The sequence below is a fragment of the Cheilinus undulatus genome, linkage group 5 (genome assembly GCF_018320785.1).
Source record: "Cheilinus undulatus linkage group 5, ASM1832078v1, whole genome shotgun sequence".
Taxonomy (NCBI): Eukaryota; Metazoa; Chordata; class Actinopteri; order Labriformes; family Labridae; genus Cheilinus; species Cheilinus undulatus.
In genome coordinates, this window is record NC_054869.1 from 47,163,877 (window position 1) to 47,190,446 (window position 26,570).

Below are 26,570 nucleotides of genomic sequence, written 5' to 3' on the forward strand. Positions count from 1 at the left end.
GGAAGAAAGGAGGAAAATCATAGCCAAAAATAGAAAACAAAATCTTGTTGATTGCTGTTGATATCATGAATCAAAGCTTTAAGAAAGGTTATGTTTTACCTTTGGATGATACTGTCATCATACAGTTTTCCTTCAGGAGTGAGCATGATAGCATACTCCTCCCTGGTGACCTGAAGTAGAGAGGGCTTTGCAAGCCCCTCAGTGACATAACTGATCACACGTGGAAGAAGCTTGTCGGGAGAGAGGCTGCAGAGGGCACCCACAGCATTTTTCACCGCCTGGGAAGAAAGCCTGACCATTTAATATCATTGCAGCACATGAAATAAATTCATATCCCCCACCTTAAAAATGTGCAACTTTCAGACCTTGTTGTCAGCGTTGACCTCCAGTAGATGTGGCAGAATAGCCTCCAGATTCTTCTCTATAAATTCACTTGCTTTTATGTTCATGGAGAGGAGCAGAAAAGGCCAGAGACCATGGCGAGCTTCAACTGAAAGAAAGATTTCATATAAGAATCCATTTCAGAGGCACCATTACAGAGTGCCCGCAGACCCCAGAGTCATTAGGTGACAAAATAACAACATATGTTAGACTGGGCTGCAGACGTACCAATAGATGGATGATGAGTGACTATTAGAGTCTCCATGGCTAAGTTCTCTGCTTCGGCAGGATCACCCCATTGGCTAGCAGAGGAGCAAACAACACACAGAGCATCCAGCAGGATACGAGGTGGAACATAGTTGCGACCCAGCTCAGTTAGCTCTCCCGACTCAGAGACCAGGACGTCTTGGGGCAAAATCTGAAATTTTTTCAGCAAACACAGTGAGGCCGGGATAAAACCTAATCCCATTTTAATCTTCCAGATAAAGGAGGTGACTGGTTAATGAATAAATTCACATAGAAAGTTAAGCTGAGCTGTAGTTAAAGCAAAGTTATGATATTTAACTGGATTACTGACTTTTCCTCCGTATACAGAAAAGGTGAAGGACAGGGAGTAAGTTAACTAAAAAGATTTTAATGTCTAGGGTTATAGTAGGACCCACCTTGTGTTTGTTGATGACCGCACGCAGTTCTCCCAAAAGACCATGGGCAAGACTTGACCCACCCAGAGAGGAGAGCAGCTTCTTCACAGTCTGTTGTGCCCGCTTCCTTACACGCCAGCTTCGGGACAGCAGCACCCCAATGATAGCAAGATGATACATCCTACAGAACAATCACAAGCAGGAACGATTAAACAGTGATTATGACGAACAGAGGAGTGTCATTACAAATCTTTTAACCAAAACAATACATAAAGAAAAGAAATGTAAAATATGTGGGCAATCAATGCTGATATAAGTTCATAAAGGTGTTAAGTATTTACAAATTTAATGCCTTGTAAAACAGTGGCTTCAAGAGAAATACTTGCATTTACAATGTGGATAAAAAATGAATATAATATGTACTGTAAAATCCGGGCTCCATTCCAAAAGGGAAAAGTTTAAGCAAAGTCCAAAAATTTTGTCTCTTTAAGAGTTTACATTCCTGCTAGCAATAATAGCTCTCAGCCTGCAGTGATTAATGTGAAACAGAGACTTATAGCTCACGTAACTTTTACTTTTATCTTTTGTGGGTTTTATTTGCTGTTTTCATCACTTTTCATTTTTTTCTTTTAAAATGTTTCCATTGTGTTTCTTTTTTCCTTTGACATTGTATTTAAATGTCCTGTGTGAAGCACTTTGAATTGCATTGTTGCTGAAATGTGCTATACAAATAACCTGCCTTGCCACGAGTTGCTCTACCACCTCTGCTGGTGTCTTTAACTGAGGAGTGTTTTCAATGAATTCAAGACTTCAAAAGGTTAAGTTACTCAACAATATGCCCAATTTCTTTATTTGCAGGATTAAGGATTAGTTAGGGAGATAAGATGTTAAAAGGCGCCATCCTTGCAGGCCTGATCTGCATCACTGTGCATTCCAGCACTTCATGAGGCGTGAAGCACATGCTTACAATGCACAATAAAAGGGGCGAAACCTCAACAGTGTCATGTTTTGTGCACTGTGTGATGTTGGTGGCAGCTTTTGTGGTCATGGCAGCGTGTCTCAGCATTTTATATTGGTTGATACATAGGAAGTAGACTTTTTTTAGATGAAAAAATGGTATTACAAGTGTGTCTCATACATCATACATGTAGAAATATACAAAGTATAAAGGCAAATACATAAAGAATGCCCTTATGTCTGACATGTTTGTAGGACTAAAGTTTTATGCATGTAAAAAATCACTGACTTACTGGGATTTGCTGTTGTTGAGCCTGTGAGCGTGGTCAAGGAAGAGCCTTTCACATAGCAGCAGTACTGTGAGCAGAGCTGAAGACAGGACAAAAAGACAAAAAAACAAGGGATTATACAATACTTTGAAACAGTAAAACTCTCAGAAGATTTTGGTCATAAAGATATATAAACTTACTTTCCTCATTGGCCTGGGAAAGAAACTTCTCTGTTGTGAAAAGTGGCCTTTTCTCATCCAAGATAAGATTCCAAAAGCCAGAAAACTTTGCCTCTGCAGAGAAAACAGTCATTGACACTTCCAATGCTTTTATATAAACCCTCTGGACATTTTCATGAATTTTTCAGTTCAATTTTGCAATAACTTAGTCTGTGCTGCTGAAAATTGCATGATTATTTTATAAGAAAGTTGTTTCCTTGAGGAATTTTTAATATGTCAGCTTCTTCTTTTTAAAGGACCTACAGTTTAGAAATTTACTAACCTTAAAGCCATTCATGGACAAAAATGTCCACGGTAAAAAAACAAAAAAGAAATTGTTTTGAAATTGTTTTGATTAATTCTTTGACTGGTAGTTGAAAGTTTTGATCAGAACTGACGTTGATTAAAAGATATAAGTCAGACAAGGTAGAAAATATTCAACTGTTATATTTCTATAGCAGCTTTAGTAAGGGGAAGTTTTTGTCTATGAATGGCCTATTAGGGAGTAAAGTTTTAAATCAGGCATTACAAAAAAACACGGTGCACCAAAATCAATTCTGTTGCTAATCTTTGACATTTCCAAGACTATCCTCAAAAAGAAAAACAAAACCCAGCCAGACAAAACAACCAATTTTAGTCAAACTGGCATTTAAAAGGTTAAATTCCCTAAATTAATCAAATATTTGGTAATCAAAAAAATGGAAAAAAACATTTTACATAATTTTTAGAGTAGAAATTTTTGTACATGAGTGGCTGATTAGGGAAGAACAAATGATACTAGAGGGTTAAGAGTTTTTCAGTAGGCTCCATAAGTGAGGACAAGGATGCACATCGACGCCAAACTCACCTGTCTGAGCCTCCAGCAGTGCCAGCCGACTCAAAAGCACAGAAGCAGACACACCCTCTGCAAGTAGAGCATGCTGGGAGTTTTGTGCCACCGCTTTCTCCACTGTTTGGAAGAGCAGTGGCATGAAGTCTGAGGCTTGAGCCAGAGTGTCACCTGAGAACAAGGGAAACAGTAATAGGACATGAGATTGTAAATGCTGATATTTAGTCTAAGGCACTCTGGTAATAAGAGCAGAAATAACTTCATACGTGCTGTCCACTTAACACCAAATCAACTAAAGGATATGCATTTCCCATAAAGAAAATAACACTGCTGCAGTGACTGACCTCTGAAAGCCCCCAGCATTGCCTGAAGATAGGCGCTTCGAACGAGAGAGGTGGATGTCTTCAGGGTGAACGCTTTCTTAAACCAATCTATCAGAGCAGCTGGGACTTCCACTGTTAGACGACTGCTCCACTGAGCTAGCACGGACACAGCGTGAACCAAGGTGCCCTCATGAACTGCAGAACAAAATAGGAAATTCATCAACAGGCACGAACTTTGGACTATAGTTTTCTGGGAAAAAATCCATTCTGAAGGGGGAAACTTAGACCATGTCCTTATTTTGTTATGTATGAAAACAACATGCCTAAAATAAGTTTGGTAAATTCTTTGGATCGGGAGAAGGCGAAGAAAAGACAAACACTGATACCTTCTTGTTGTAAATAAGGGATGAACATGACAGTGACTGCAGAGCTGAGAGTTTGGCTGGAGGTTCCTGACACCGCATGGTGGCTGCAGCTTGCAATCCCTAAAACAAGAAAAGTAAAATAAAAAATGTATTTTCCGTTTCATCTTAATAATAATGTATTTGAAAAGAATCTTACCTGACAACACACTCATCTTTTGGGCAACAACTGTGAGCTTTCCCTCTGACCCTGAAAGACAAAAATCATGGTTTAGGTAAGCAAGAATAATCGAGGCAGCTATTACCTAGGATTAGATCAATATTAAAGATGTGTGCGATATGAATCTATCACTAGTAGACAACTTTAACACATCTATTCATATCCAGAAGGATCCTTGTTCTATAAACATGGAGTCCAAATAATAAAAAGGAGATGCAGACAGAGACTTGAGTCAAGGCAACAGCTATTCAGCAGCATAAAGAAGTGAGAGATTACAGAGATAGGCAACAAGATGTGATAAGGAACTCTGATTGATCATAAAACCTCATGCTACTCCACAAATCTTGGTTGATAAGTGAGTTTGAAGCACATTGCAGGTAGTTCCTCTCCTATCTGTCTGAAAAGAGGCTTCCAGATAAAAATCCTTACTGTGACTTGCTGTTAATCCACAAACAGTGGCACGCACAGTGCCTATAAAAAGTTCTCACCCCCTTGGATGTTTACCCTTACACTGATATTATAATATAACCATGGCCAATATAATTTGGCTTTTTTAACAAAAATATACAAAAAACCTCTTTAGTGTTAAAGTAAAAATGTATTTTTACGATGGTGGCAGTGTCATGCTGTGGGGATGCTTCTCAGCAGCCCCACTTGGAAGGCTAGAAAAAGTAGAGTGTGAAATAAATGTGGCAAAAATAGGAAAATAGGATATTCTCATTCAGTCTGCAGGAGAACTACAGGTTGAGAGAATGTTTAATATTCAGCAAGACAATGACCCAAGTATACAAAGAAAGCTACACAGAAATGGTTTAAAGGCAAGGTGTATATTCTGGAGTAGCTGAGTCAAAGCCCAGACCTCAATCCAATAGAGAATTTGTGGCTGGACTTGGGAAAGACTGTTCACGCTTGATCCCTGTGGAACCTGACAGAGCTTTAACAGTTTTGCGAAGAAGAATGGAGTCCATTTGCAGTGTCCAGATATGCAAACCTGATTGAGATCTATCCACATAGACTCAGTGCTGCGATTGGAGCCAAAGGTGCATATACTGAATACTGACTTGAAATGGGTGAGTATTAATGCAGTCACGTAATCTACCTTACATATTTTTATTCAATTGACGTTACTTTGTAGAAATCTGTTTGCACCCTGACATTTAAGTTTTTTGGTCAAAAAAGTATTGGTTTATAAAGTCAATGAAAGGTTGAAACATGCATGGGGATGAATACCTTTTATAGACTGTATGTAAAAATGACAAAATCCCTATGATTAGGTGACACACGGAGCCTACTACTAGTTTAAAATATCAACAGTGACACTGAATGGTGAAACTGTCAATAACAGGATGTAATTTAACAGCATTGTAACGTTTTATGGCTACTATCAGCTCTGGAAAAATATAGCCTGAGTCTGAGGGAAGTCATCACACATTTGAAATGAATATAAACTCTCACTGGGGACTCCAAACAGCTGGTAAAACACTTTGCCCCTCCTCCTCATCATCCAAATGATCCCATTTCTTACAAAGATACACCACACAAACCACATTTTACAGAGGACTTGACACCTACTGGGAAGTAAGTATAGCATAGTTGGAACTCTAAGCTAGTGTAACTCCTTAAATTCGGACTTCTGTTCAAACTAGGCTAAGTTTGAACTGGTGTCACACACCTGGTGCAACTAGGTGTGGAGGTACAGGTGTCTGTAGTTCGAGTAAGCCCACCTTAAATGTAATAACTTTGATTTGCACTAGTTTTAATTTTCTTATAATCTTCAGTACGAGTGGGTTCGTTAGTGCGCCCCAAGTACAGAGATGGTTGTCCTTAAAGCAGGCGGTCCTGGGTTTAAATCCAATCTGTGGCCTGCATGTCATTCCCTATGCTCTCTCTCATCCTAGTTTCTGACTCTGCACAGTCTTATCTGTATGAAGGCAAAAAAGCTTTAAAAAACATTAAAAAAAATAAAAGTTTGATTCACCTCCAAGAATCTTGAAGAGGTGTGTGACGATGTCCTGAATGGAGGAAGGGTCACTGCACTGCTGGGCCAGGTTTTGCATAGCCTGGACTGCCTCCTCCATCAGCTGGGAATTATTTGCTTTCAGCTGGCCTGAAATACATACCATAGCAGTTATTAAGTACACATAACTATTCAGTCTGTCTGTTATTCCTAACAACAGAAAAATGCTTCCATAACAGAATTAAGTAAGCATCCATTAACGCCTTACTTGCAATGGCTTTCCCAATATCCATGGCATACTGACTGAGATCCAGAGTTACAGCAGACAGAAGGCGGGAAATGGCTGGAAAAAAGCAGACAAAGTTTAACTGAGTGTATGATAACTACATTTAAAAATCTTTATCTGACTCTAAACGCCTCTCACTTTGCATGGCGTTCTCTGGACTGCGGAGCATCGTCTTCTGCAGGGTTGGGAGAATTAGCTCCTTGAACTCAGAGTGGGACACATGACGCAGCAAAGCGCTGCTTTTTTCCAGAATATGTTGTCGTGGTTTCGTCTTGCTCATGAGCACCGACTTTGTGTACAGGTCCAAAAGCGCACTCTGAAATACAACAGACAAAATATAACTCTACCTGTACCCGAGATTCCAAGTAGTCATTAAAAACCTTTGACAACTTTTGACCTTTCAGGCTTATCCATGTAAAGCTGTAATTACAAACAATTTCAGACAGAATAGAGTAACTACAAATACATTTAAAATCACCTTGTGTTTTTCTATCGTAGCTTTGTCTTTCTGAGCAGTGCAGAAGTCCAAGCACAGCCCCAGCATGACCAGAGTAGTAGGGTTCTGGTCCAAACTCAACAGAGTGCTGACATATTCATCAACCAGTCCAGAGTTCTGTTGAAAGAAAACAAAATGTCAGCTCCATCCAGCATTCATGTGCTTTATACAGCTGTTATAACAAGTAATACAAACTGGCCTTTAATAGACCAAGATTCTTATTACCACTACTACTATTTAACTGGGTTTATTTATGTGAAAAAAAAATGTTTTTGGAGTTAAAAATAGGCCAGTTTTGGAGTATAAAAAGCTATTCCTCTTAAAGAGTGCCCTATATTTGTTCATCACATACAAAATATTCAAACAATACAGAGATAGACCAGCAATAACACTTTCAACAATCCATTTGAGAGATTAGAATTTTTTGGACATATACTTTAACTTTTTCTGTTGTTTAATGAGTGCCCTAAAAGTTACATCAAGAAAACGGCAAAGCTGCCTGGAAAATCAGTTTTAAATGGGAGGTGATAATATCTGGAGCAAAGGGTGAGAAAACCGCCACTGCTGGCCTACGCATTGAAGATACATTATTGGTACGACTAGTAATAATAAAGAGGGGGAGTGGCGGATGTAAGAAAAGACACCCAGTGCTGTCATCATTGCAGATTAAACAGTTTAACAAGATCAACATGTGTCTTTTACAAACAATGCTTTCTGTAAAATGTTTGCACTTACTTCCTCCCAAAGGTGACTGAAATTCTTGAGGATTGATTTCTGAGCAGTGGTCTTGGCTCCCCCCACTACTTCAGCCACAAGAAGGCTCTGAACCTCTACCTACAATAGTGAGGACAACAGACCAAAAGGTTAAAGAGATGTCAAACAAAAAACATAATTATACTCTGGTGTATAATTTGGTTCAATTCTTTGGGACTGAATCTTTACTCATTTTGCCATTTAGCAGCAAACCAAGAAGTAAGAACTGAGTCAATAAATTACTATTCAGACAGGACTAGCACTGTTGTGGACCTGTGATAATATGTAATGATTGGGCAGGATGTTTTTGATCCTGTGTGAATCAACTAGGTCTGTAGTTTGTGAAGTAAAAATTCCAGGGCAACTTACCGACCATATTTCAGTACACAGAGATCCACAGGTAATACTAATCCCAAGTGAATCAGCACCTCTGTAATTTTGGGTGGTAACTATGTTTTTTATGGTCCATACGGAACATAAAATGGATGCATAATGATCCCAAATTTATAAAGTGCAGAATAATATCAACAACATCAACTTCATAAAAACTGTTAAAAGTAACAGGAAAGGTTCATATTTATATAAGACATCTCCCTTTCGCATACATTAACGGGAGGGATGCTCGACTCTCCCTCTCTTCCACTGTCTGATTAGCTGCAAATATGCACGAGTGACTCACCCAACCTTGATGTGTACTGGGAGAGTTAGAAGAGACATTTCACTAGTTTTTTAGTCATCGACAGCTTGCTACAGGTCTATGTTGACCAGTGGAGACTCTGGTTAACGGTCTGTATACAACACATGAAGGAAATGTGACCTGCAGATCACAATGAGCACAACATTGCTTTTTTTTAGGGCTGTCAAAAGATACAAATTTTCAATTAATCAACCTCAAAATTTCTGTAGTTAATCACAATTAATTGCACATTTTTTATTGGATTTATTTTTCAACACTGTGGCTGCAGGGAGGCACTGATGTGGATTAACCAAAGTATGTTGAAAGGGACAATAAAGCATGAGATTAATCGTGATTAAAAAATACCAGTGCAATAATTGTGTACTTTAATTGTGATTAACTCAATTAATCTTGACAGCCCTATTTTTTAAATGAATTTTAGAAATAAATATTTACAGTGCATTTTTATTGCTCCAGCCATGTAGCAGCATTTTGTTTTAATTCAGAAATGCCTCTATGTTTCAGTACATTACAGACTTCGCTTAAATTATCAGAGGTCCACAGGTAATACTGGTCCCGTGTGAATAGGGCAAAGTATGAACTTGGATTTTAGAATTACCATCACATTCAAGCATATCATTTATTCTGATGTTTTATTTAGTCTTTCACTGACCATTTTCTTCCAGATGGGTCCTTCTCTTTTCTCTTGGGCAGAGAAGACACTGCGAACCACAAGGCAGGTCCAGGACAGGCAGATGAAGGCAGCAGAGCCCGAACTTTTACTAAATATGTTATAGAAGCAAGCAGAAGGGAAGTTAAAAGGCAGCAAGGAAAACAAGGATAATATGCAATCAAAGATCTTTTCACAAATAGCTATTCATTTTTATCCAAGCAGTTGGTTATGTGCTTCTTGATTTATTTAATCTTTATCCTAACATAAATAATGCATATATTGCATTTATTTTTAATTATATTACTTATTCAGTAAATACAGCAAAAACCTTGTTATGGCAAATACAGCTCACTTTTTTTCCAAGCTAACTCTTCACATGATTAAAATCACGTTTACATAAAATTTTTATTCATTAAAAAATTTTTTTTTTATCATTATTCATTTCTTTACTTGCTGTTGAACAACTAGAAGAAATGTAATGTATACTACTGAAAGTGGCACAGTAAAGCACAAGCTCTCCTCTGTAAATGTAGAATTTAGTAAAACAGTGCAGCAAACTTTGTGGATAAAGGTTACCAAATAAAGTTAAAGCAGTACCTGGGCTCACTGCTCTTGGTGATGACTCCACTGTTCAGCAGGCAGTGAAGGAGGCTGGTGACCAGGATGTTGGGCTGACTCTCCGCCAGCTGGGCAATGACAGAGAGGAGCTCTCTGCGTGATGCAGCATCCCTGAGATAAACACACAACAAGGTAAGAAAAAAAAAAATACATGGCATCCTTAGACTTAGTCAGCCTTATCTACAGCAGTGAAGGTTAGCTGATCTACGTAAAGCCTGTATGTTGAACGCAGCACAGTTCATGTATCACAATAAACAACCTTATTAAACCACACAGCTGATTTATACTTTTTTGTTTTCACTTAAAAAAGAACAGTGTAAGGCTAAAGTTATCACAGGTACCCACCGATATCTGTGAGCAGTGAGACAGAAGAGCTTGCATAGTCCTTTGATGGCAGGCTCTGGTAACTCTGAGAGACACATTTTTGTGAAGAAGCTTTAGTGTTAAAAAAAACCTTCTAAAAACAGAGGAGAAATAATAAAACCAAACTCACCTTTGCCCTTTATACACTGTTTCAGCTCTCTGAATATCTCCTTGCGCTCATTCACACTCGCCGTAGTCACGTTTGCTGCAAATTTCTTCAGCGTATCTGAAACCTGAATTAATGGGACAGTTAGTAAGACAACTGGTCTCAGGTAAAGTAAACAGCAAGAGATTTTGTAAACTTGTTTACAGTGAGATACTACAGGTGTATAGACAGGTAAGCAAAGGGCAATTCAAACTTAATTTGAAGAACAGCTCACATCATTATAAGCAGAAGTAGTAATTCTTTGAGTGATTCTCTTATCTTTATTTTGAGTTTTTATTATGTTTGTTGGCTCATCAATGGGATTTGAAAGCACATCTGATTAAAGAGACTTCATCAGTTTTAGAGCACAACGCAGCACAGAAGTAGCCCTCTTCAATGTGAAAAATGACCTTTTAAATGCTGACAGAGGAGAGAGCAAAATTTCAATTCTTTTAGATTTAGCCTAAGTATGGCATTTGAGACTGCTGATCATGCCATTTAAACAGAACGCATCGAGCCTGGGTTGGTGTTTAGGGCTCTTCACTTAGGTTTTACTGCTCTCTTTTAGACAGAGCCTTTGCGGTCACCATAGGTAACCACACATCTTCCTTCTCTCGTATTACCTGTAGTGCATTGCAAGGTTTAATTTCAGGTCCACTTTTGTTTTCTATTTATATACTCCCTTTTGGTTTTAGCATTCAACATCCTATCTCTTTTCACTTTAATGCTGATGACACATAGATATACCTCATGTTGAAACCTGGTGATCCTAATAGCCTAGCTGCTCTTCTATAAAATGTTTACTGAGAAATCAAACTCTTCAAATATCCAAATCCAAACATCATCTGTGTTAAAAGTTCTCTGTCCGTTCTCTTCTAATATCACACCAACTGCAAGAAATTTGGGAGTTACTTTTGAATAAGACCTCACATTTAAACCATGGATAAAGGAAGCCATCCAGTCAGGCTTCATACAAATCAGATTCATATCCAAAATCAAATCCATACCGCCACCTTCCCTCGCAAATCCTCTCTCGCTTGCACTACTGCAACTCCCTTCTTTCTGGTATCACAAACAAACCACTCTCCTGCCTTCAGCTGCTCCAGAACGCAGCAGCTGGCCTTTTAACTGGTTTTAACAGACGACAGCACATCACCACATCCTCGCTTCCCTCCACTGGCTCCCTGTCACTTTCAGAATTGATTTTAATGATCACTTTGAAAGCTTGTATGGGTCTAGCCCCAAGTTACATTTTTGAAACGCTGACCCTGTATGAGCCAACACGCAGCCTGAGATCCTTGAGTGGGGGCTTCCTGGTCTTTCCAAAGTCAAGACTAAGACACGTCCTTGTTTGAATATATATATTCAATTCCCTCTCCCCCATATCTTATGATATCATTTATCATCATTGGACTCATATCATCTTTCACTGCCTCTCTTATATTTTAGATTTTCAAAAACAATTCACTAAGTTAACTGTCATTCATGATCTGCTTCTTGTGTCATTTTCATTTCTTTGAGTTGCGTTACTTTTTGTTGATGTTTAGGTTCATGTTCTGTTTCTTTCCCACTTGTTTGAATTCCCAGATTTCCTCTATTTGGTTTAATTGCTGATCAGTTGTTCCCGGAGTCTATGCCTCTGTTGTCTGTTACAGCACACTTGTTTTTGATGGTTCTACATGTATTAATACACTATCATTATTGTGAATTTTAACATGATAAAACGGGACCTAACCCTGCTGACAAGGCCCTTAAAAATGTCAATTTCAAATGAAAAGAGACATGATGATACGATTTATAGACAACAAAGTTGTAACTTCGCTTAACACTTCGTTTTGTTGTCATGCTATTGCTCACTGTGGGTGTGATTTTCTTATCGTCACATACTGTACAATGATTATCTGTTGAACTTGAACGGGTTCAAACCCACGTCAGTAAGTAATAGTCATTGTAAACCCCGTGTGAGCGGGTTAACAATGAGAACCTATTCAGATTAAACTAAATCGAGCCTTCCATAGCGGCCATAAACTATTTTTAAAGCACACGGATGCTAACGTCAGATGCAGCTCTAGTTCATTTTAATGTAGGGCTACGTAGCACTTAGCCAACAGCCTGCTCGGTAGCCGCTTTTTAGTTTAGCACCAGTTTCTCGTTAAATGCTGAAACCCATCCACATGTCTGTGACGTGATACTCGATATAACACGAATTCTTTTTGTTTCTCAGTTGTGGTCCTTCCGGTAAGTGGATAATATACTTTTAAAAAACAGCCACACAAACCTGCGTGTCCGCTGCCATCTTGCCGGTCTCTGCGCAGGAAGGACTTATTAATGTCACTTCCGGGTCATTAGTACTACGTTAATGATATTTTACCTTTAAAATCTGATAATCAGATAAGGCATGGAATTATCTGAACTGATTTCAGAGTTAAGGATTCATTACTTTAATCCACATTTAACAACACAACATCAAAACATCATAATTAATGGCACAATATTTAATCATTAAAAAAAAAGACGTTATGGTGGCAGCAGCATTGTTTCAGTTGTGACAGCAATGTTATGGTTTAAAAATCCATAAAATAAATGTGTTTTTTTCTTTCTTCCTTTTGAAACACAGAGGAGAAGTACATTTTTTAAAAATGCCACAGAAAAAAAGCAAAAGTTGGGACAATAATATTCTCACCAGATGATATTTAGAAGTTTGAGTTTGGGGCACCCACCTCACAATACAAAGTACCCTGTTAAAAAAAAAAAACAGTTCAGGTTTTTCTTGAGATAATATCTAAGTATTGTTTAATACGCTAAATTTAAACGGTATTACATTTTTGATGGAGTAGAATATTCCTCTTCCATGAGTGTATATTTAAATTTTAAAAACTTTAACAAATTCACTGAGTTCAAACAACACATTATTCAAATTAATACTTTGGGAAAAGGCAGATAATACCAGTAACTGCAGGTTCAAAAGTAAAATTGAAAATATTTAATTTTAGGTGATACTTACACTTTCATTGGAATTATACTCTGTTTGATTTCTTAAATGTTTATATGCAGAGTCTTGAAGTGATATGTTCATTGTGTACCAAGCTTTCAATAAATGAGAGTATTAGTAAGGGTTATTGATTTACTTTTCAGAGCACACCCACTTGGATGGCAGCTCTCCTTTCTCTCTTTTTTTGTTCAATTTTATTAAATAAAGACATACATATGAAAACTGGATGAAAATAAACTACTTGCAAATACAGATGTAAAAGACAAAATCAGAAATATAGATAGAGTAACCACTTGGACCTTGTGCTTGTGTTGATTTCTTCTTTTTACAAGCTCTACATCACTTTAGTAGAAACTAACAAAGATGCTTCTACAGACCAAATATCCAAAATGCACATTCTTAAAGGAAAAACATACATGTATTCATTTATAACCATATTTAAACCACAAATAATTACTGGTAAACAGATGGTTTCAAATAATTAAAGAAACAATTAAAGTAAAGAAATTATTTCAAATGGTCCTTTAGGGAGATATACACAAATCTGAAATACTTCTACCCAAATACTGTGGCTCAGCAGGTATAGTCAGTTGTCCCTCAACAGGAGGGTCAGAGGTTTGATCAGCTCCTGCAGTCACATGTTAATGTGTAATCTCAAAACTGCCTCCACTGCTGTGTCGGAGGTGTGTGGATGGATAGATATGACTGTGATAAATTAATGGTAAGTATAGTAGCTTTAGCCATCAGTGTGAATGTGGAGGGAAGGAGTCAGTGTGATGCATCATACCTCAGACTCATCACATACTAACATTTTTGAAATGCCTCTGGGCCAGATGGAAGTTCTAGAAATAACAATAAGAGGCAAAGTTCTTTCCCATAGAATGACAATGAGGGAGGAAAAATCACATCCTGCTATTAAATCTGTAAACTTTGAATAGGTAATGAATAGTTATTTTGGAACACAGACCAATGTCTACTTAATATTATAAAGACAGGTATCTTTTTCTCTATTACTTTTTTTAATTCATGGTGTGCATTGTTGCTTTTAGCCTTAGACTTTTTTCTGATTTTTCAGAATGTTGTGGCAGCCCTTCACCAGCAGGGGGCAGGATAGGACAAAGGAACTCAAGGTGAAAGTTCTTTAAGGAGACCCTGACAAGGGAGCCGTATCAACAGAAGCACAGACATCCTGTGTTTGATCTGAACTTGTGTTAATGTGGTTTTCTGAACATTTTTTTGTCACCCCATATTTTCCTGTTTACTTAGTATTATAAGCTCAGAGGAGAAATACTACTTCACTTAGAATACATACATCATTTTAGCAGAAGGGCTCATTTTTATTTAAACTCAAACACGTTTTACCTCAAAAATATAAAAATTATTAATAACAAGTGGTCCATAATAAATTTGCCAATCTTTATTAACTAATATTAAACAGTGCTGTGGTCTTTTTGGTTTCTAACTCTTCTAGCTGGGACACACATGCTCAGTTTACACTGAGAAGCAAAAATAGATAAGATAAAAATATATAATCTGCTTTTTGAAGCCAATAAAAGTATGAACTTGTAGCTGAAACACTGACTGCATATAGGTATAGTATTTTTGACATGTTTGGCTTCATCGCTAATGCCTCTAAAGAGACAATATAGCAAAAGTTAAAGTAAAATGAAGGATCTCTGGATGCTGTTGGATAATATAGCTTTACTGGAACAACAGAACAAACTGAGTCAGCTAGGTGAATGACTAAATCAGTGATAAGAAAAATAAATTGTTTAAAAATGACTGTAACTCATGGAAGCATGTCCATATCCCCATAACTCCACCTGGGAGGTGTTGGGAAATTTATTTTGATAGATTATTTGTTGTAACAGTGCTTCTTGGCAATAAATCACACAGTTGGGAAGCCTGTTTATTTCCCTTTAAAATAGTGCCATATTTGTAAGGAACATGTATTTGTGGGATGGGGAGCAGAGCTGAGTATGTGGGTTGCACCCATGAAAAACAACAAATCTCTGCCAATGTCAAAGAGCTTATCTTACTGTTGCTATTGGTTGTTTTGAGCTGATTGTCATCATCATCATAAAGAGGTTTATATGGGCATATTTTAGGAGTCACTATGGAAAGGTTACTTCACACACCTATTTCTCAGGACAGGTGCGTCGGAGGGCAGGGTATCCAGCAAACAGTTCAAAGGTAAACACCCGCACACGGTCCAACTTGCAAAAAAATACATCCTTTTAAAAAGTTGGACAGCATGCGGGTGTTTACATATTTTAGGAGTGACATAAATCAGATCAATCTGAGTGCTTTGGTGCTTCAGTATTAAAATTGTGGGTTTTATTTTTTTTATCATTTAATAGACTTGACTCCAGCTGGCTCTTTGAACTTATCTCCTTTCATTACATCACTGAACACACACACTCTGTTATTACATGTTGTCGGAGGATTTGTTATATTTCACTGAGTCATAACATTCCCAGAACATTGAAAACAACAAGAACATGCTGTGAAAAGCCTGTCTCTGTCTCTGTTCTGTATTACAGTGGTCATGAAACAAAGCAGACTTTCAAAAGTCAGAAATTTATGTGAATCCTTTATGAATGACAAAAAAAAAAAAAAACAATCAGCACAAAAGTGATTAACTATTTGTTTTCACTTACAAAGTCAAAACACCAAACATAAGCAACGCATGAATATTTCAGGACATAAATCTGTACGCAGACATGTAGAGATCATGACACTCTGTAACAGATTTATTGACATTTTAATGAAGCAGACTTTTTTGTAGAGGAAATTTGATGGGACAGAATACCAGTTAATCTTTTCTGATTTGAAACTTTCTGACGACCAAGAAGAAATGTTCATTTTTTTAATGTGGCCTTGTGTTAAATCCCTCTGTACTATAAATTAGAAAAGCTGCAGTCTAATAATATTAGTCAGAATATGACATTTCACTCATTAGCTTCACCTGGGGACGGGAACAGGGGTCGGGGGCAGTCAGTTCTGACGTAGATCTGATCCTCATCATGATTTGTGCTTATGACTATTAAGATGCAGCCGATCAATCGCTGGTACCATATCAACAGAGGACTAAGCAGGACTGGGGTGATAGTGACCCCTAAATAGATACAGTAGAAACTCACTATTTCAACTATTTCAGACACTTAGCAGTTCAGTGAGTTGCAGACGTCTGTACACATTTTTGCTCTTCTCTTCATCCTCATCATGTCGCTCAGTTCAGATGTCATTTCTATCACATTACTGTTCTCCTGTGCTGTTAACAATGGCAAAGATTATAAGTCCAACAATGACGAGGCCAACTGCCACTCCGATTGCAATGAACACCACTTTCATCCTCCTGTTCTCCCACCTCTTCTTTTGCTTCACCTGATTTGCAGTCTTTTCGAAATTTTTACTCTGAAATGAAAAAAAAAACATGTAGATGATGTTATACAATGCAGTAATAATACTCTTTAATGTCTAATAAACATGAAAAATAAATCTAAATGATTTTATCACAGCATTTCAAAGGCAACTTAGCAACATTTCCCATTCTGAAGAAGCCAGTGACTCATATCTTAAACTTTAAACTAACTTGACACACACAACCCATTAAACTTTTGAAGTCATGTTTTGTTTCTGCTACCTTGACCAGTGTAGCTCTGATTTCTCAGCCTTTTTCCCCCGTTCATCTGACTTTGAAACAGCAAAGACAATAAAAAGCTTCACTGAGTGTGTTTACATGGCGACCTAAACATTATATCTCGACTTGGGGAAACCTAATTTTGCTGCAGGTGCCTTACTCTGTTTTCGAACATCTGCTGAGTACCTGTGCAGGTGTGGCCTCAGCCAAGCAAGCCAAAGTATCGGCAACAAAACATGGTAAGGAGTCTTACTTCTAAAGTGACAGAAGACAATGAGTTTTGTCTTTTGGTAATAAAAGAATGAAACTCGACTACAGACAGGATGTTCACCCATTGCCCCCTAGTATTATATGGTGGCAATGATAAACTGACACCAGTCAGGGCTTAGGACATGTTTAATATTTCCCATCATTCTCTTCTTCTTTGTTGGAAATGAGGAGAATTTCTGTAGGTAATCATGAATAATCACACCCAATACTGCATTGAAAAATCCCATTAATTTGCATTTTAAATGTTTTCGTGTCATTTTTGATTTTTTACTGTCTTTAACTATGATTAATAGACTTCCTGTTTGGATACAGGCCAACTATTATAGGCAGATGGAAGATTTTTACATGAACTTAACCACGAAAAAGGATTAAAAATGATATAAGGGAACATCAAAACAGTTCAGATGTCTTCTAACTTGTCCACAGAGCTGTCTGTGTTTTTTTTTTTGTTTGTTTGTTCAAAATTAAATGAGAGATTAAAGGTCCGGCTCAGACTACATGCTTTTTTGGTAATTGACGACAGCACCATGTGACTAAAATCTTGGCTGACAGCCTGGCCGCATTACAAGTGTGATCCAGACCGCTCATCAATGCTGACGTCACCACTGTCTCCTCAATTGTGTGCAAGGTCACAGGTTGTCAGAGGGGAGATGTGTCCAAGAGTGTCAATTAATGCTGCAAGAGAAGCGCTCTGTGTGATGCTAATGGTTGTTTACTCTGGCAAAAAGAAATACAAACCAGAAACAATTATGGACTCTTCCTGATTAATCAAGAGGAGGACAATGTGGACCGGCTCTCCTTCAGAAAACTTGAGGTATGAAAGTGATATGTCAAGAAAATCACTGTATGTATTCATAAATTTTAAGAGGGAGAAAAAGTGGGGATTTGTGTAGAGTCCATCAGGTAAATGATAACAGAAAGACAAGGAGAAAATGCTCTTGTATTGGTAGGAGTCAAGATACACAGCACTGACGTCAGGTCAGGGTTTCATACTAGACAAGAGCGTCCCTGAGGCACCAAATTGGTCCCGAGTTTAAATGATGAACAGTAAATCCAGCTGAATTTGTGTAGTCTGAGCCGGCCTAAGGAGCAGTGCTGGACTTATTTTTCATCACTGTGAGTGCATGAGGACAGTGACGTGCCTGAACCAATGTTTATTAAAGGGCTAATAAAGCATGCAATTAATAGTGAAAAATATAAATATTGTGCTCGTTGTAGACCTTGATTAATCCTGATTAACGTGATTAATCTTGACACCCCTAATATATATATATATATATATATATATATATATATATATATATATATATATATATATATATAAATAAATAAATATATATATATATATATTTATATATTTTTTATAAACTCAAAGACAGCTAAGTGGACAAGTCAAAAGTCATCTAAACTATTTCTTATCAAACCTTTACCTTTTAACTGTTCGCCTATTTTCTTTTCAGTTCATAAAAATAGTCCCTTTTTTTGTGTTCAAGTTCATGTTCAAATCTTCAGGCTACCTATGAAAGCAAGTCTGCAGACAAATAGGAAGTCTCTTAGCCTTTGTTTTAGGCCTTGTCCATGGAGACAAATGTTATGTTTCCATTTCGTTTTGAAAAGTTTTCCTAAATATGAGGTTGTTTCAGGAAATGTCGCACAGAACCACTGAAAACGACTAAAAGCGCTGTAGTACATATGCTAACCCTGTACGTGGCACTGTAACACTGCCACGGAAATCCACCAAAAGCGAGAAGGAGATCACAGAAAACTGCCACAAACTTTCTTCTAGTTCCCCTTCTGGTTGTTCTCCATGTTGGATTTAAGAACATCTGGTGTCTGCTGTTCACTGTGGTGGTAAAGGAGAATCAGATTTTGCTGTAAAAGCCATAATAAGTTCAATAGCATGCAGCGTAAGTGGGCTACGCTATGTGTGACGTAATCGTTTCAAGAAAAATGCGGTTGGCTGTCCACACGGAGATGAAACAGTAAGCATTTACGGATTTGTTCTCTCTGGGGCCCGGTTTCAAAAAGTAGCTTTTACGGCCTCCCAAAACACTGTTTCCGTGTGGATGAAACATCGATATGACAAAAAACTTTTGCGTATACTCCTGAATTTGTCTCTGTGTGGACAGGGCCTCAGCCAGAAGAAAAAACCAAAATGACACAAACTGGTTTTAAATGCAATGCAGTGGAAATTTTGGATGCTATAAATAGGGTGCGATTAATTGTAATTAACTACAGAAATCCTGAGATTAGTCATGATTTAAATTGTTAATCTTTTGACAGCCCTAATACATAAGACAGCATCTTTGCAGTAATCACAAAATTGGAAGACTAGTATTTATCATGTATACAAGGATTTGAAAACCAGATTGCTCTGTACATGTAAATACCATATCCTAAAGAAGACCATAACCAGGATAAGGCTTTTAGATGTGATCTCAGCCAGGATAAGGCTTTTAAATGTGATCTCAGCCAGGATAAGGCTTTTAAATGTGATCTCAGCCAGGATAAGGCTTTTAAATGTGATCTCAGCCAGGATAAGGCTTTTAAATGTGATCACAGCCAGGATAAGGTTTTTAAATGTGATCACAGCAAGGATAAGGCTTTTAAATGTGATCTCAGCCAGGATAAGGCTTTTAAATGTGATCACAACCATATAAGGCGTTTAAATGTGATCACAGCCAGGATAAAGCTTTTAAATGTGATCTCAGCCAGGATAAGGCTTTTAAATGTGATCACAGGCAGTATAAGGCTTTTAAATGTGATCACAGCCAGGATAAAGCTTTTAAATGTGATCTCAGCCAGGATAAAGCTTTTAAATGTGATCTCAGCCAGGATAAGGCTTTTAAATGTGACTGCTAAGACCATGTAAATGCACAAGAGCTTTGGGAGACCAAAGGATGCATTGATAATGCTCAGCATGTTGTGAATCACATATGCTTATTTGCACTTTTATTTCCAGATTTAAAAAAATTATTTGCTGCATCCTCAAGTTTTATAATTTTATTTTTAGTAGCTCTATTTTTTTATTTATCCTTAGGGGCCTCTATGAGTAAGCATAAATCTTAGACCTGCTTTCCAAGTTAAAAACTTTAAACCAGGCAATCACAAAGTGAACCAAACTGGTTCTAGAAACAAACTCAAGCCCTCTGTCTGTATGTTTTTCTAGTTCCCTTCATAACAGTATTATGTAACACAGGCCATCAAGGCTATGTGGGAATAGTGTGACCTGATTTCTGACCCCCGGACGGACATTTGCCTTGTGGCATGTCCTGGACTCACTTTGTCATACCCAGGGAGACCAGCTTACTTCATTCATCTTAGGAAACAATAGGAAATACCTCTCTAAAAATAGTCCCATAAAACACCATCAGGATGTAAATTGTACATTTGTTTTCCTCTCCAGCTCCACCTAAGGCGTATTTTTAGACATCAATATGACATTTCCTATTTTTGGTCACTAGGCTCCAGTAGAGAGGGAGTCTGTGTACCATACTCTGCAGTCACTTACCTTACAAACACAGTTAAGAAGAAACATTAAGACTGCATCTTTTTTAACATGAACTTTTCCAAGTGACGCTACCTTTGCCAACAGGACATCAGCCCTATTCTCCAGGTCTTCCAATTTGTCACCTCTCTCTTCAGTTTTGTTTAGGTTTTCAAGCATGATGCCCTTCACCTCCTCCACATCCTCCTGAACCTGCTCCAGGCGGCTCTTCCCATTTTCCTGCACAATCAAGATACACAGCAGGATTTCAGAGACAGACATTAGCAGGATCAACGCATTCTTTCAGGACTTTTGTCAGGTATTTTTATGAACTCATAATGACTGAACTTTACAACAGTAAAAGACTGATTCATGGTAAACAAAAGTCCTTGGCACCATGGAAGACAGATTGTGAAGGTACAGTCCAGCAATACATGGCAATGTGGAGTTAGTATGTTAAACGGTAAACTGTTTAAAAAATAAGAGGAAGAGCCACTTTGTAGAAGACCTGCATTTGTTTAAAATGGGCGTAGTATCAGAATCCCAACACTCACTCCTTGTCAACGCTCCACAAAAAGTTTTCACTCCTATTTCATCTCTGTGTGGAGACAGGACAAAGTTTCAGAAGGACTGCAGCCCTCCCCTGATCTGGGCTTTATGGCAGAGTAAGATAAGATTCCTCTGGGCTAAGCCAAAGAGACAGGGTGAGGAGCTCAGACATCTGAACGGAGCTTGAAGTAGAGCCGCTGCTCCTTCACACTGAAAGGATCCAGCTGAGGTGGTTCGGGCATCTGATCAGGATGCCTCCTGGTCGCATCCCTGTGGAGGTCTTCTGGGTATGTCCACTGGGCAGAGACTCTGGGGCAGACTGGAACTTGCTTGAGGGATTATATATCCCATTCGGCCTGGGAATGCCCCGGGACCTCTTCAGGAGGAGCTGGGGAGAGGGACATCTGGACTGACTTACTTCACCTGCTGCCGTTGCGACTCTACCCCAGATAAGCGGAATAAGATGGATGAATGGACTTGTGTATCGTTTAGGGCTGAATGATTTGCAAGACAATCTAATTTCAACCTTCTTTTCCCCAATATCGCGATTTAGATTTAGTATGTGATTATTTTTAATGTGTTGTTCAAAAAACACAATCAATGAATCATACTTTATTATAACCAGCACAAAAATTGATTTAACTAGGAATAAAGAATTTCAAAAAACAATCTAATTGCAATTTTGGCTCACACAATGTAATCTGATATCAACTGCTATATTAAAGGGGTCAATCATTTCTTTGTTTTTTTATTTTTCAATTAAAAACAAGAACAAATATATGAAGAAGAAAAGCAGGATTTTTGTTAAACATCTGAATGTTTGCATAATGTGTAGAACAAAAAATCCCTGCAAAAATGTATGAAACTGTTATTTTGACACACCTCAGGCTAAAGAAGTATAGCACTCTCTGCAATTTGAAAATTTCAGCAGGCCATATTGTGATTTAATCTAATGTGCTATTAATTTCCCAGCCCTTCTGTTGTTCCAGTTTTTTGATTCCCCAACTTTTGGAGACTTTTTATGCTGCTGTCCCACCAAAACAAATATTTTTGTGCTGCATTCAATTGGATTTAAGATTGAAAAGAATATGTTAATCACTGTACTATGTTGTATTCACATTTTACACGATGTCCCAACGTCTCCGGAATAGTTGTTCAGCCATGTTGGCAAAACAAATTAACCTGCTTGTTTGAGAAAGCTCAGACTGGATTCACGTTTGTTTTCTAAACACATACAATCCTGTAGTGAATTTAGGTCATGATGTGACATGCCTGTTAAGCAGACAGAACCAAGATTCAGAGCAAACTTTTCAGCATACATGGAAGCATTTTTAAAACAGGAGCAACTGAACTCAGAGCTGAAGCACAGGCAGAGATGAGTTATATGATTAAAGAAAAATGAAGAAGAACAGGCTTTTCCAGTTTCAGAAGAAAATGAAAGAAAAATGAAAAACAGCAGTGGATAAAGACAGATAGGCAAAACAACAAGGGTAGAGACAGGCTGATAAGAACCCAGGAGAGAGAAGGTGGACCATAATGTAGTTTGTATCATGAGGAATGAGAGGAAGTCCCCATCTCAGATGTTGACAGGAAAAGGAGAGCAAAAAACAGAACCAAATAAGTTCGCTCTCAGCACCTTGGTTTGGCTGTCACTTCCTGTTAGAGGTTACTGTAGGTGTACAAGTTCACAGTACTCAAGGAAGTGCAGACTCTACACCTTTCAGTTGTATAAAGGAACAATGAATATCAAGCAAGCACAGCTGAATATGAGCCTGTGTTTAAACTCAGTTGACATCTTTTCTCAGGAACTGCTGCCCATTCCAGTTCCCCTCCTTACTTCCTTCCTCCCCACTCTCTCTCTCTTTCCCTCCTGCCTGCATTAGAGTACCTGGCATTACCAAGAAACCACACCTACATTGTTATAGCTGGATCATTACGGCTAGTGTGGTACTCCTTTCAAAACAAAAGTAGTTTATTTATGCTTAACCTCTAATTTAACCCATACCTATCTATTAAAAAGACGTTTGTGTATTCATCAGCTTTAGTCATGGTCACTTTTTATAATGAACTGTGGGCTACAGATATTTGTTTCACATGATTTCATTGTTTCGCTTTTAGTTGAATGATTCAGTTAAATTCTTTAAAAACTTGTTCCAACATGAACTCAAAGTCCTCTGTAAAAGCAGAGGTGGAAAGTAACTCCACATTTATTCTAAATGCTACAACTGAGTAGTTGGTTTGGGCTCTTGAACTTGTATTTTAAATGCATTTGAAAAAAGCTATTTTTTTTTTACTTCTACTTAAGTAAGTTTTAACCAGGGGAACTGTCCTTTTACTTGAGTACAAACTCCTTTTTTCCACCTTTACAGACTGCACAGTAGATTTCCCTGAAGAAACAGGTACATGATCAATATTCTCATGTTGTTATTGGCAACAAGGAAAGTTCATATTTTACTCTACAACTCCTCAGTTGCTACTAAAGCTGGACAAATAATCCAGATTTTATATGCAGAAGTTGCAATGTATCTTTGACCTTGGATGCGTGTCAAAAAAATCTGTTTCTTACAATTTTCTTGCAGCAGAGATGTTATGCCCTACAAATCATGCATATATTAAAGCATATTTTTCTCCAGAATAGTTTGCAAAATTTTACTTTTATAATTTTGCAAATGTTTCTTTTATTTAAAACTAAAATTGCATAAATAATTATTCCCATCAATACAACTGTTCACATTGCATTTGCAATATGAGTCAAAATAATCTCAGTTTTCAAAATTGTTCAGCCCAATTTTTCATGATGACCATGACAAGGCCAGCAGTCAAAACAACCAGTCACTTTACTACTGTGATAAATAACGATATGCATTCATAGTGAGTCATGCATCATATTATATCATCCTAACATAATATGCTAGGAAGTAAAAGTTGCATATTTATTTTAATATTAAGGGGTGAAAGGTAACTAAATCACTCAAACTGCTGTAATTGAGTAGATTTTTTTATGTGCTTGTACTGTTTAAGTACCTTTTGAAATCAGCACTTTTGCTTCTACTTAAGTAAAATTTAACCAGAGTAACTGTACTTTACTCTTGTACTTTCTGTTGACTTCACAGTAGCACATAGAGAGAGAATGATTCCACATCACATCCTAAAACAGCTGTTGGACACAGCAAAAACTGGAGTGTTGATATCTCAAGGTTAAACTTTCAAAGTTGATTTTTACTTCCAAAGTGCAATCCTAACTCCACTCTGAGTGATCTTCAGTGTTGGAGTTATTTGACAGTGTTGACCCACCAGTGTTAGTTCCACTCTTTAAAGAGTCAATTGATCTACACTCCCCCCACCGAAATGTTAAATCTGGGGGGATGTATGGTAATAGTTTCCCATCATGCCCTTGGGCAGAGTTTGAAGATGTGTTTAAATGTGTTTAGGTGTGTTTTGATGTTAACTGTTGTACTGTGATCCCTGATCTTTGACGCATGCTTCTGGTGCTATGCTGTTGGTCTAAATGTATGCATTTGCACTATGAGAGAAGTTATCCACCGAGTTAGAGTTCCTGTTTGTGCTCCTAAAGGGCGCATGGTGCATCTCATGCATCAATATTCATTGCCTGGCTTTGAGGCAGACTCTCTGCCTTGTTCTTGCCAGAGGAGACCCCCGTTGCCACAAATTCAAGAGTTACTGCAGCTCTGTCATACTGTAAAATATTGAACATTTTGAAAAGTGTAGACATGCAATCAATCAAGTGCCATTTTATTCTAGAATAGTCTACAAAGAAATCCTAATTTCTTCATTTTCGTACATTTTTCTTATTGAATATGAGAATGATATCAAAATCATCACTCCCTTCAATACAATTCATATCCAATTTTTGATACAAGTCAAAATTACCACAGTTAGCTATTTCTTTTTTTCCAAAATTGTTCAACTGTAATTTGATATAATATTGTGTTGGTTATAAAATATAATGACTTATTGCTTGTGTTTGTTGGGGAATACATAAGATGAGAAACTTTAGAAATAGTAATTGCATATCAAGTCGCAATCACAATACAGGGGGAAAAACACAATTAGATTATTTCCCCAATCATTATGCCCTACTATCAATTTTGCTATGGATTTTAGTTTACTAGAGAGGTGTGTCTATACCTGAACAACCTGGTTGGAGATCTGTTGTTTTTGCCAGTAAGGAAAGATTTTACAGTACCACTGCTCAGTAGCTACGTAGTGCTTTAAGTAAACTTTGAATTTAATATGTTTTACTTTTACATGAGTAGATCTATAAAGCTGTACTATGACTTTTGCTTTAGAAAATTTTAACCAGAGTAAATGCATTTTTACATGCCTACATTAGTTGTGTGCTACTTCCACTTTGGCTTATAATGCATTGGTTATAATATAGAATGATCTGTTGCTTGTGTTTGTTGAAAATACATAAGATGAGGCACCTATTAATTTCTCAAAATCATTCTACACTAACAGCTACTTAGGGCTGGAAACGTAAAATGAACTTTACATGACTTACTTTTACTTGAATAGATTTGTAGACCAGGACTTTCAATTCAACTTTAGTAAAATGTTAACCAGACTAACTGTCCCTTTATTTTACTGCAATAGCCGTGCCCTTTTCCACTCCTGTGTAAAAGCTTAAACTGAGTTTAAAGTGAGATTAAATAGGACGGAAGACGCCAGCTGAATTTACTGTCATGTTGAAGGACTGGACATGTGTTGTTTCTACCTGCTGTGAGAAAGTTTGTTCTCTCTTTCTTTACTCTTTGAAAACTATAAACGATAAAACTAACATACATAGGTGATATCGAAAATCTCAATAGACTTACCATGTCTGTGTCGTCTTGTTCTGTAGCAGTAGTCACCGAACAGAATGCATTTAAAGAGCGACTCCGCTTAACCTCAGAAGCAGGAAACACAGCAAACAAGCTCTGGAGTTTTTAACCTTGCTGAGAGTAAAACTTTGCTTTCTGAGAGGACAGCAGTATTTTCTGACCGTCGGTTTCGCAGATATCCTCGTCCACTGAGAGCTCGTCCCTGCCGCTTTCACTTCTCTCAACCGCCCCTGTTATCTTCAGGACTTGAGACTGTGATGTGTTCACGGTAGTCCAGGAAAGGTTACAATATCGATAATTTGGTCACGTGGCCATACGCAGACTGTGAAACACCAGACTTTCCCGGATGTAGGTTGTTGTAGACAGGTTGTTATTTCATGTAATGCTTTGGGTTTCTTTTCACGGTAGTCTACAAGGCTAAGTTTCAGAGAAAACAACATGTGCGTCATACAGAGGTGAAAAAAACTTTATTGATTCCTCTTTAAGGCACCGGTGGATAGTCACCACAACAAAAGTATTATAACCTAATACAAATATACTGTAAGTGCTGTAAAATGCTTTAGTAAAGGGTTTAGTGAACTCGTAAACTAAACAGAATTCTAAACGGACTTATGTATC

General features: G+C 37.6%; 2 protein-coding genes across 2 annotated transcripts in view; both read right to left on the minus strand.

Moving 5' to 3' along the window:
• Nucleotides 1-12,492, minus strand: part of gcn1 (GCN1 activator of EIF2AK4) — a 32,607-nt gene extending 20,115 nt beyond the window's left edge. Inside the window, exons 1-20 of the mRNA XM_041787095.1 lie at nucleotides 12,446-12,492; nucleotides 10,153-10,255; nucleotides 10,005-10,068; nucleotides 9,639-9,770; nucleotides 9,042-9,150; nucleotides 7,675-7,773; nucleotides 6,922-7,056; nucleotides 6,582-6,759; nucleotides 6,426-6,500; nucleotides 6,179-6,307; nucleotides 4,180-4,230; nucleotides 4,005-4,103; nucleotides 3,640-3,813; nucleotides 3,314-3,466; nucleotides 2,449-2,541; nucleotides 2,273-2,348; nucleotides 1,044-1,203; nucleotides 610-799; nucleotides 366-490; nucleotides 100-278 (exon numbers count right to left, since the gene is read on the minus strand). Coding sequence (XP_041643029.1) covers nucleotides 100-278; nucleotides 366-490; nucleotides 610-799; nucleotides 1,044-1,203; nucleotides 2,273-2,348; nucleotides 2,449-2,541; nucleotides 3,314-3,466; nucleotides 3,640-3,813; nucleotides 4,005-4,103; nucleotides 4,180-4,230; nucleotides 6,179-6,307; nucleotides 6,426-6,500; nucleotides 6,582-6,759; nucleotides 6,922-7,056; nucleotides 7,675-7,773; nucleotides 9,042-9,150; nucleotides 9,639-9,770; nucleotides 10,005-10,068; nucleotides 10,153-10,255; nucleotides 12,446-12,463 — 2,342 coding nt within the window. The 5' untranslated portion in view covers nucleotides 12,464-12,492. The remainder of the gene's footprint in view (nucleotides 1-99; nucleotides 279-365; nucleotides 491-609; nucleotides 800-1,043; nucleotides 1,204-2,272; nucleotides 2,349-2,448; nucleotides 2,542-3,313; nucleotides 3,467-3,639; nucleotides 3,814-4,004; nucleotides 4,104-4,179; nucleotides 4,231-6,178; nucleotides 6,308-6,425; nucleotides 6,501-6,581; nucleotides 6,760-6,921; nucleotides 7,057-7,674; nucleotides 7,774-9,041; nucleotides 9,151-9,638; nucleotides 9,771-10,004; nucleotides 10,069-10,152; nucleotides 10,256-12,445) is intronic.
• Nucleotides 12,493-15,050: 2,558 nt separating this feature from the next.
• vamp5 (vesicle-associated membrane protein 5) lies at nucleotides 15,051-26,231 on the minus strand. The gene is made up of 3 exons (XM_041787959.1): nucleotides 25,947-26,231; nucleotides 20,656-20,799; nucleotides 15,051-16,576 (listed from the first exon to the last, which is right to left on the minus strand). The coding sequence occupies exons 1-3, from the start codon at nucleotides 25,947-25,949 to the stop codon at nucleotides 16,418-16,420; spliced, it is 306 nt and encodes a 101-aa protein (XP_041643893.1). The 5' UTR covers nucleotides 25,950-26,231; the 3' UTR covers nucleotides 15,051-16,417.
• Nucleotides 26,232-26,570: the final 339 nt, after the last annotated feature.

What these genes read in the sequence shown, in the direction of transcription:
- vamp5 (XM_041787959.1), bottom strand. An exon ending in CTGATGTCCTGTTGGCAAAG is followed by an intron (nt 16,577 to 20,655) that starts GTAGCGTCACTT and finishes TTTTCATTTCAG; the next exon opens with AGTAAAAATTTCGAAAAGAC.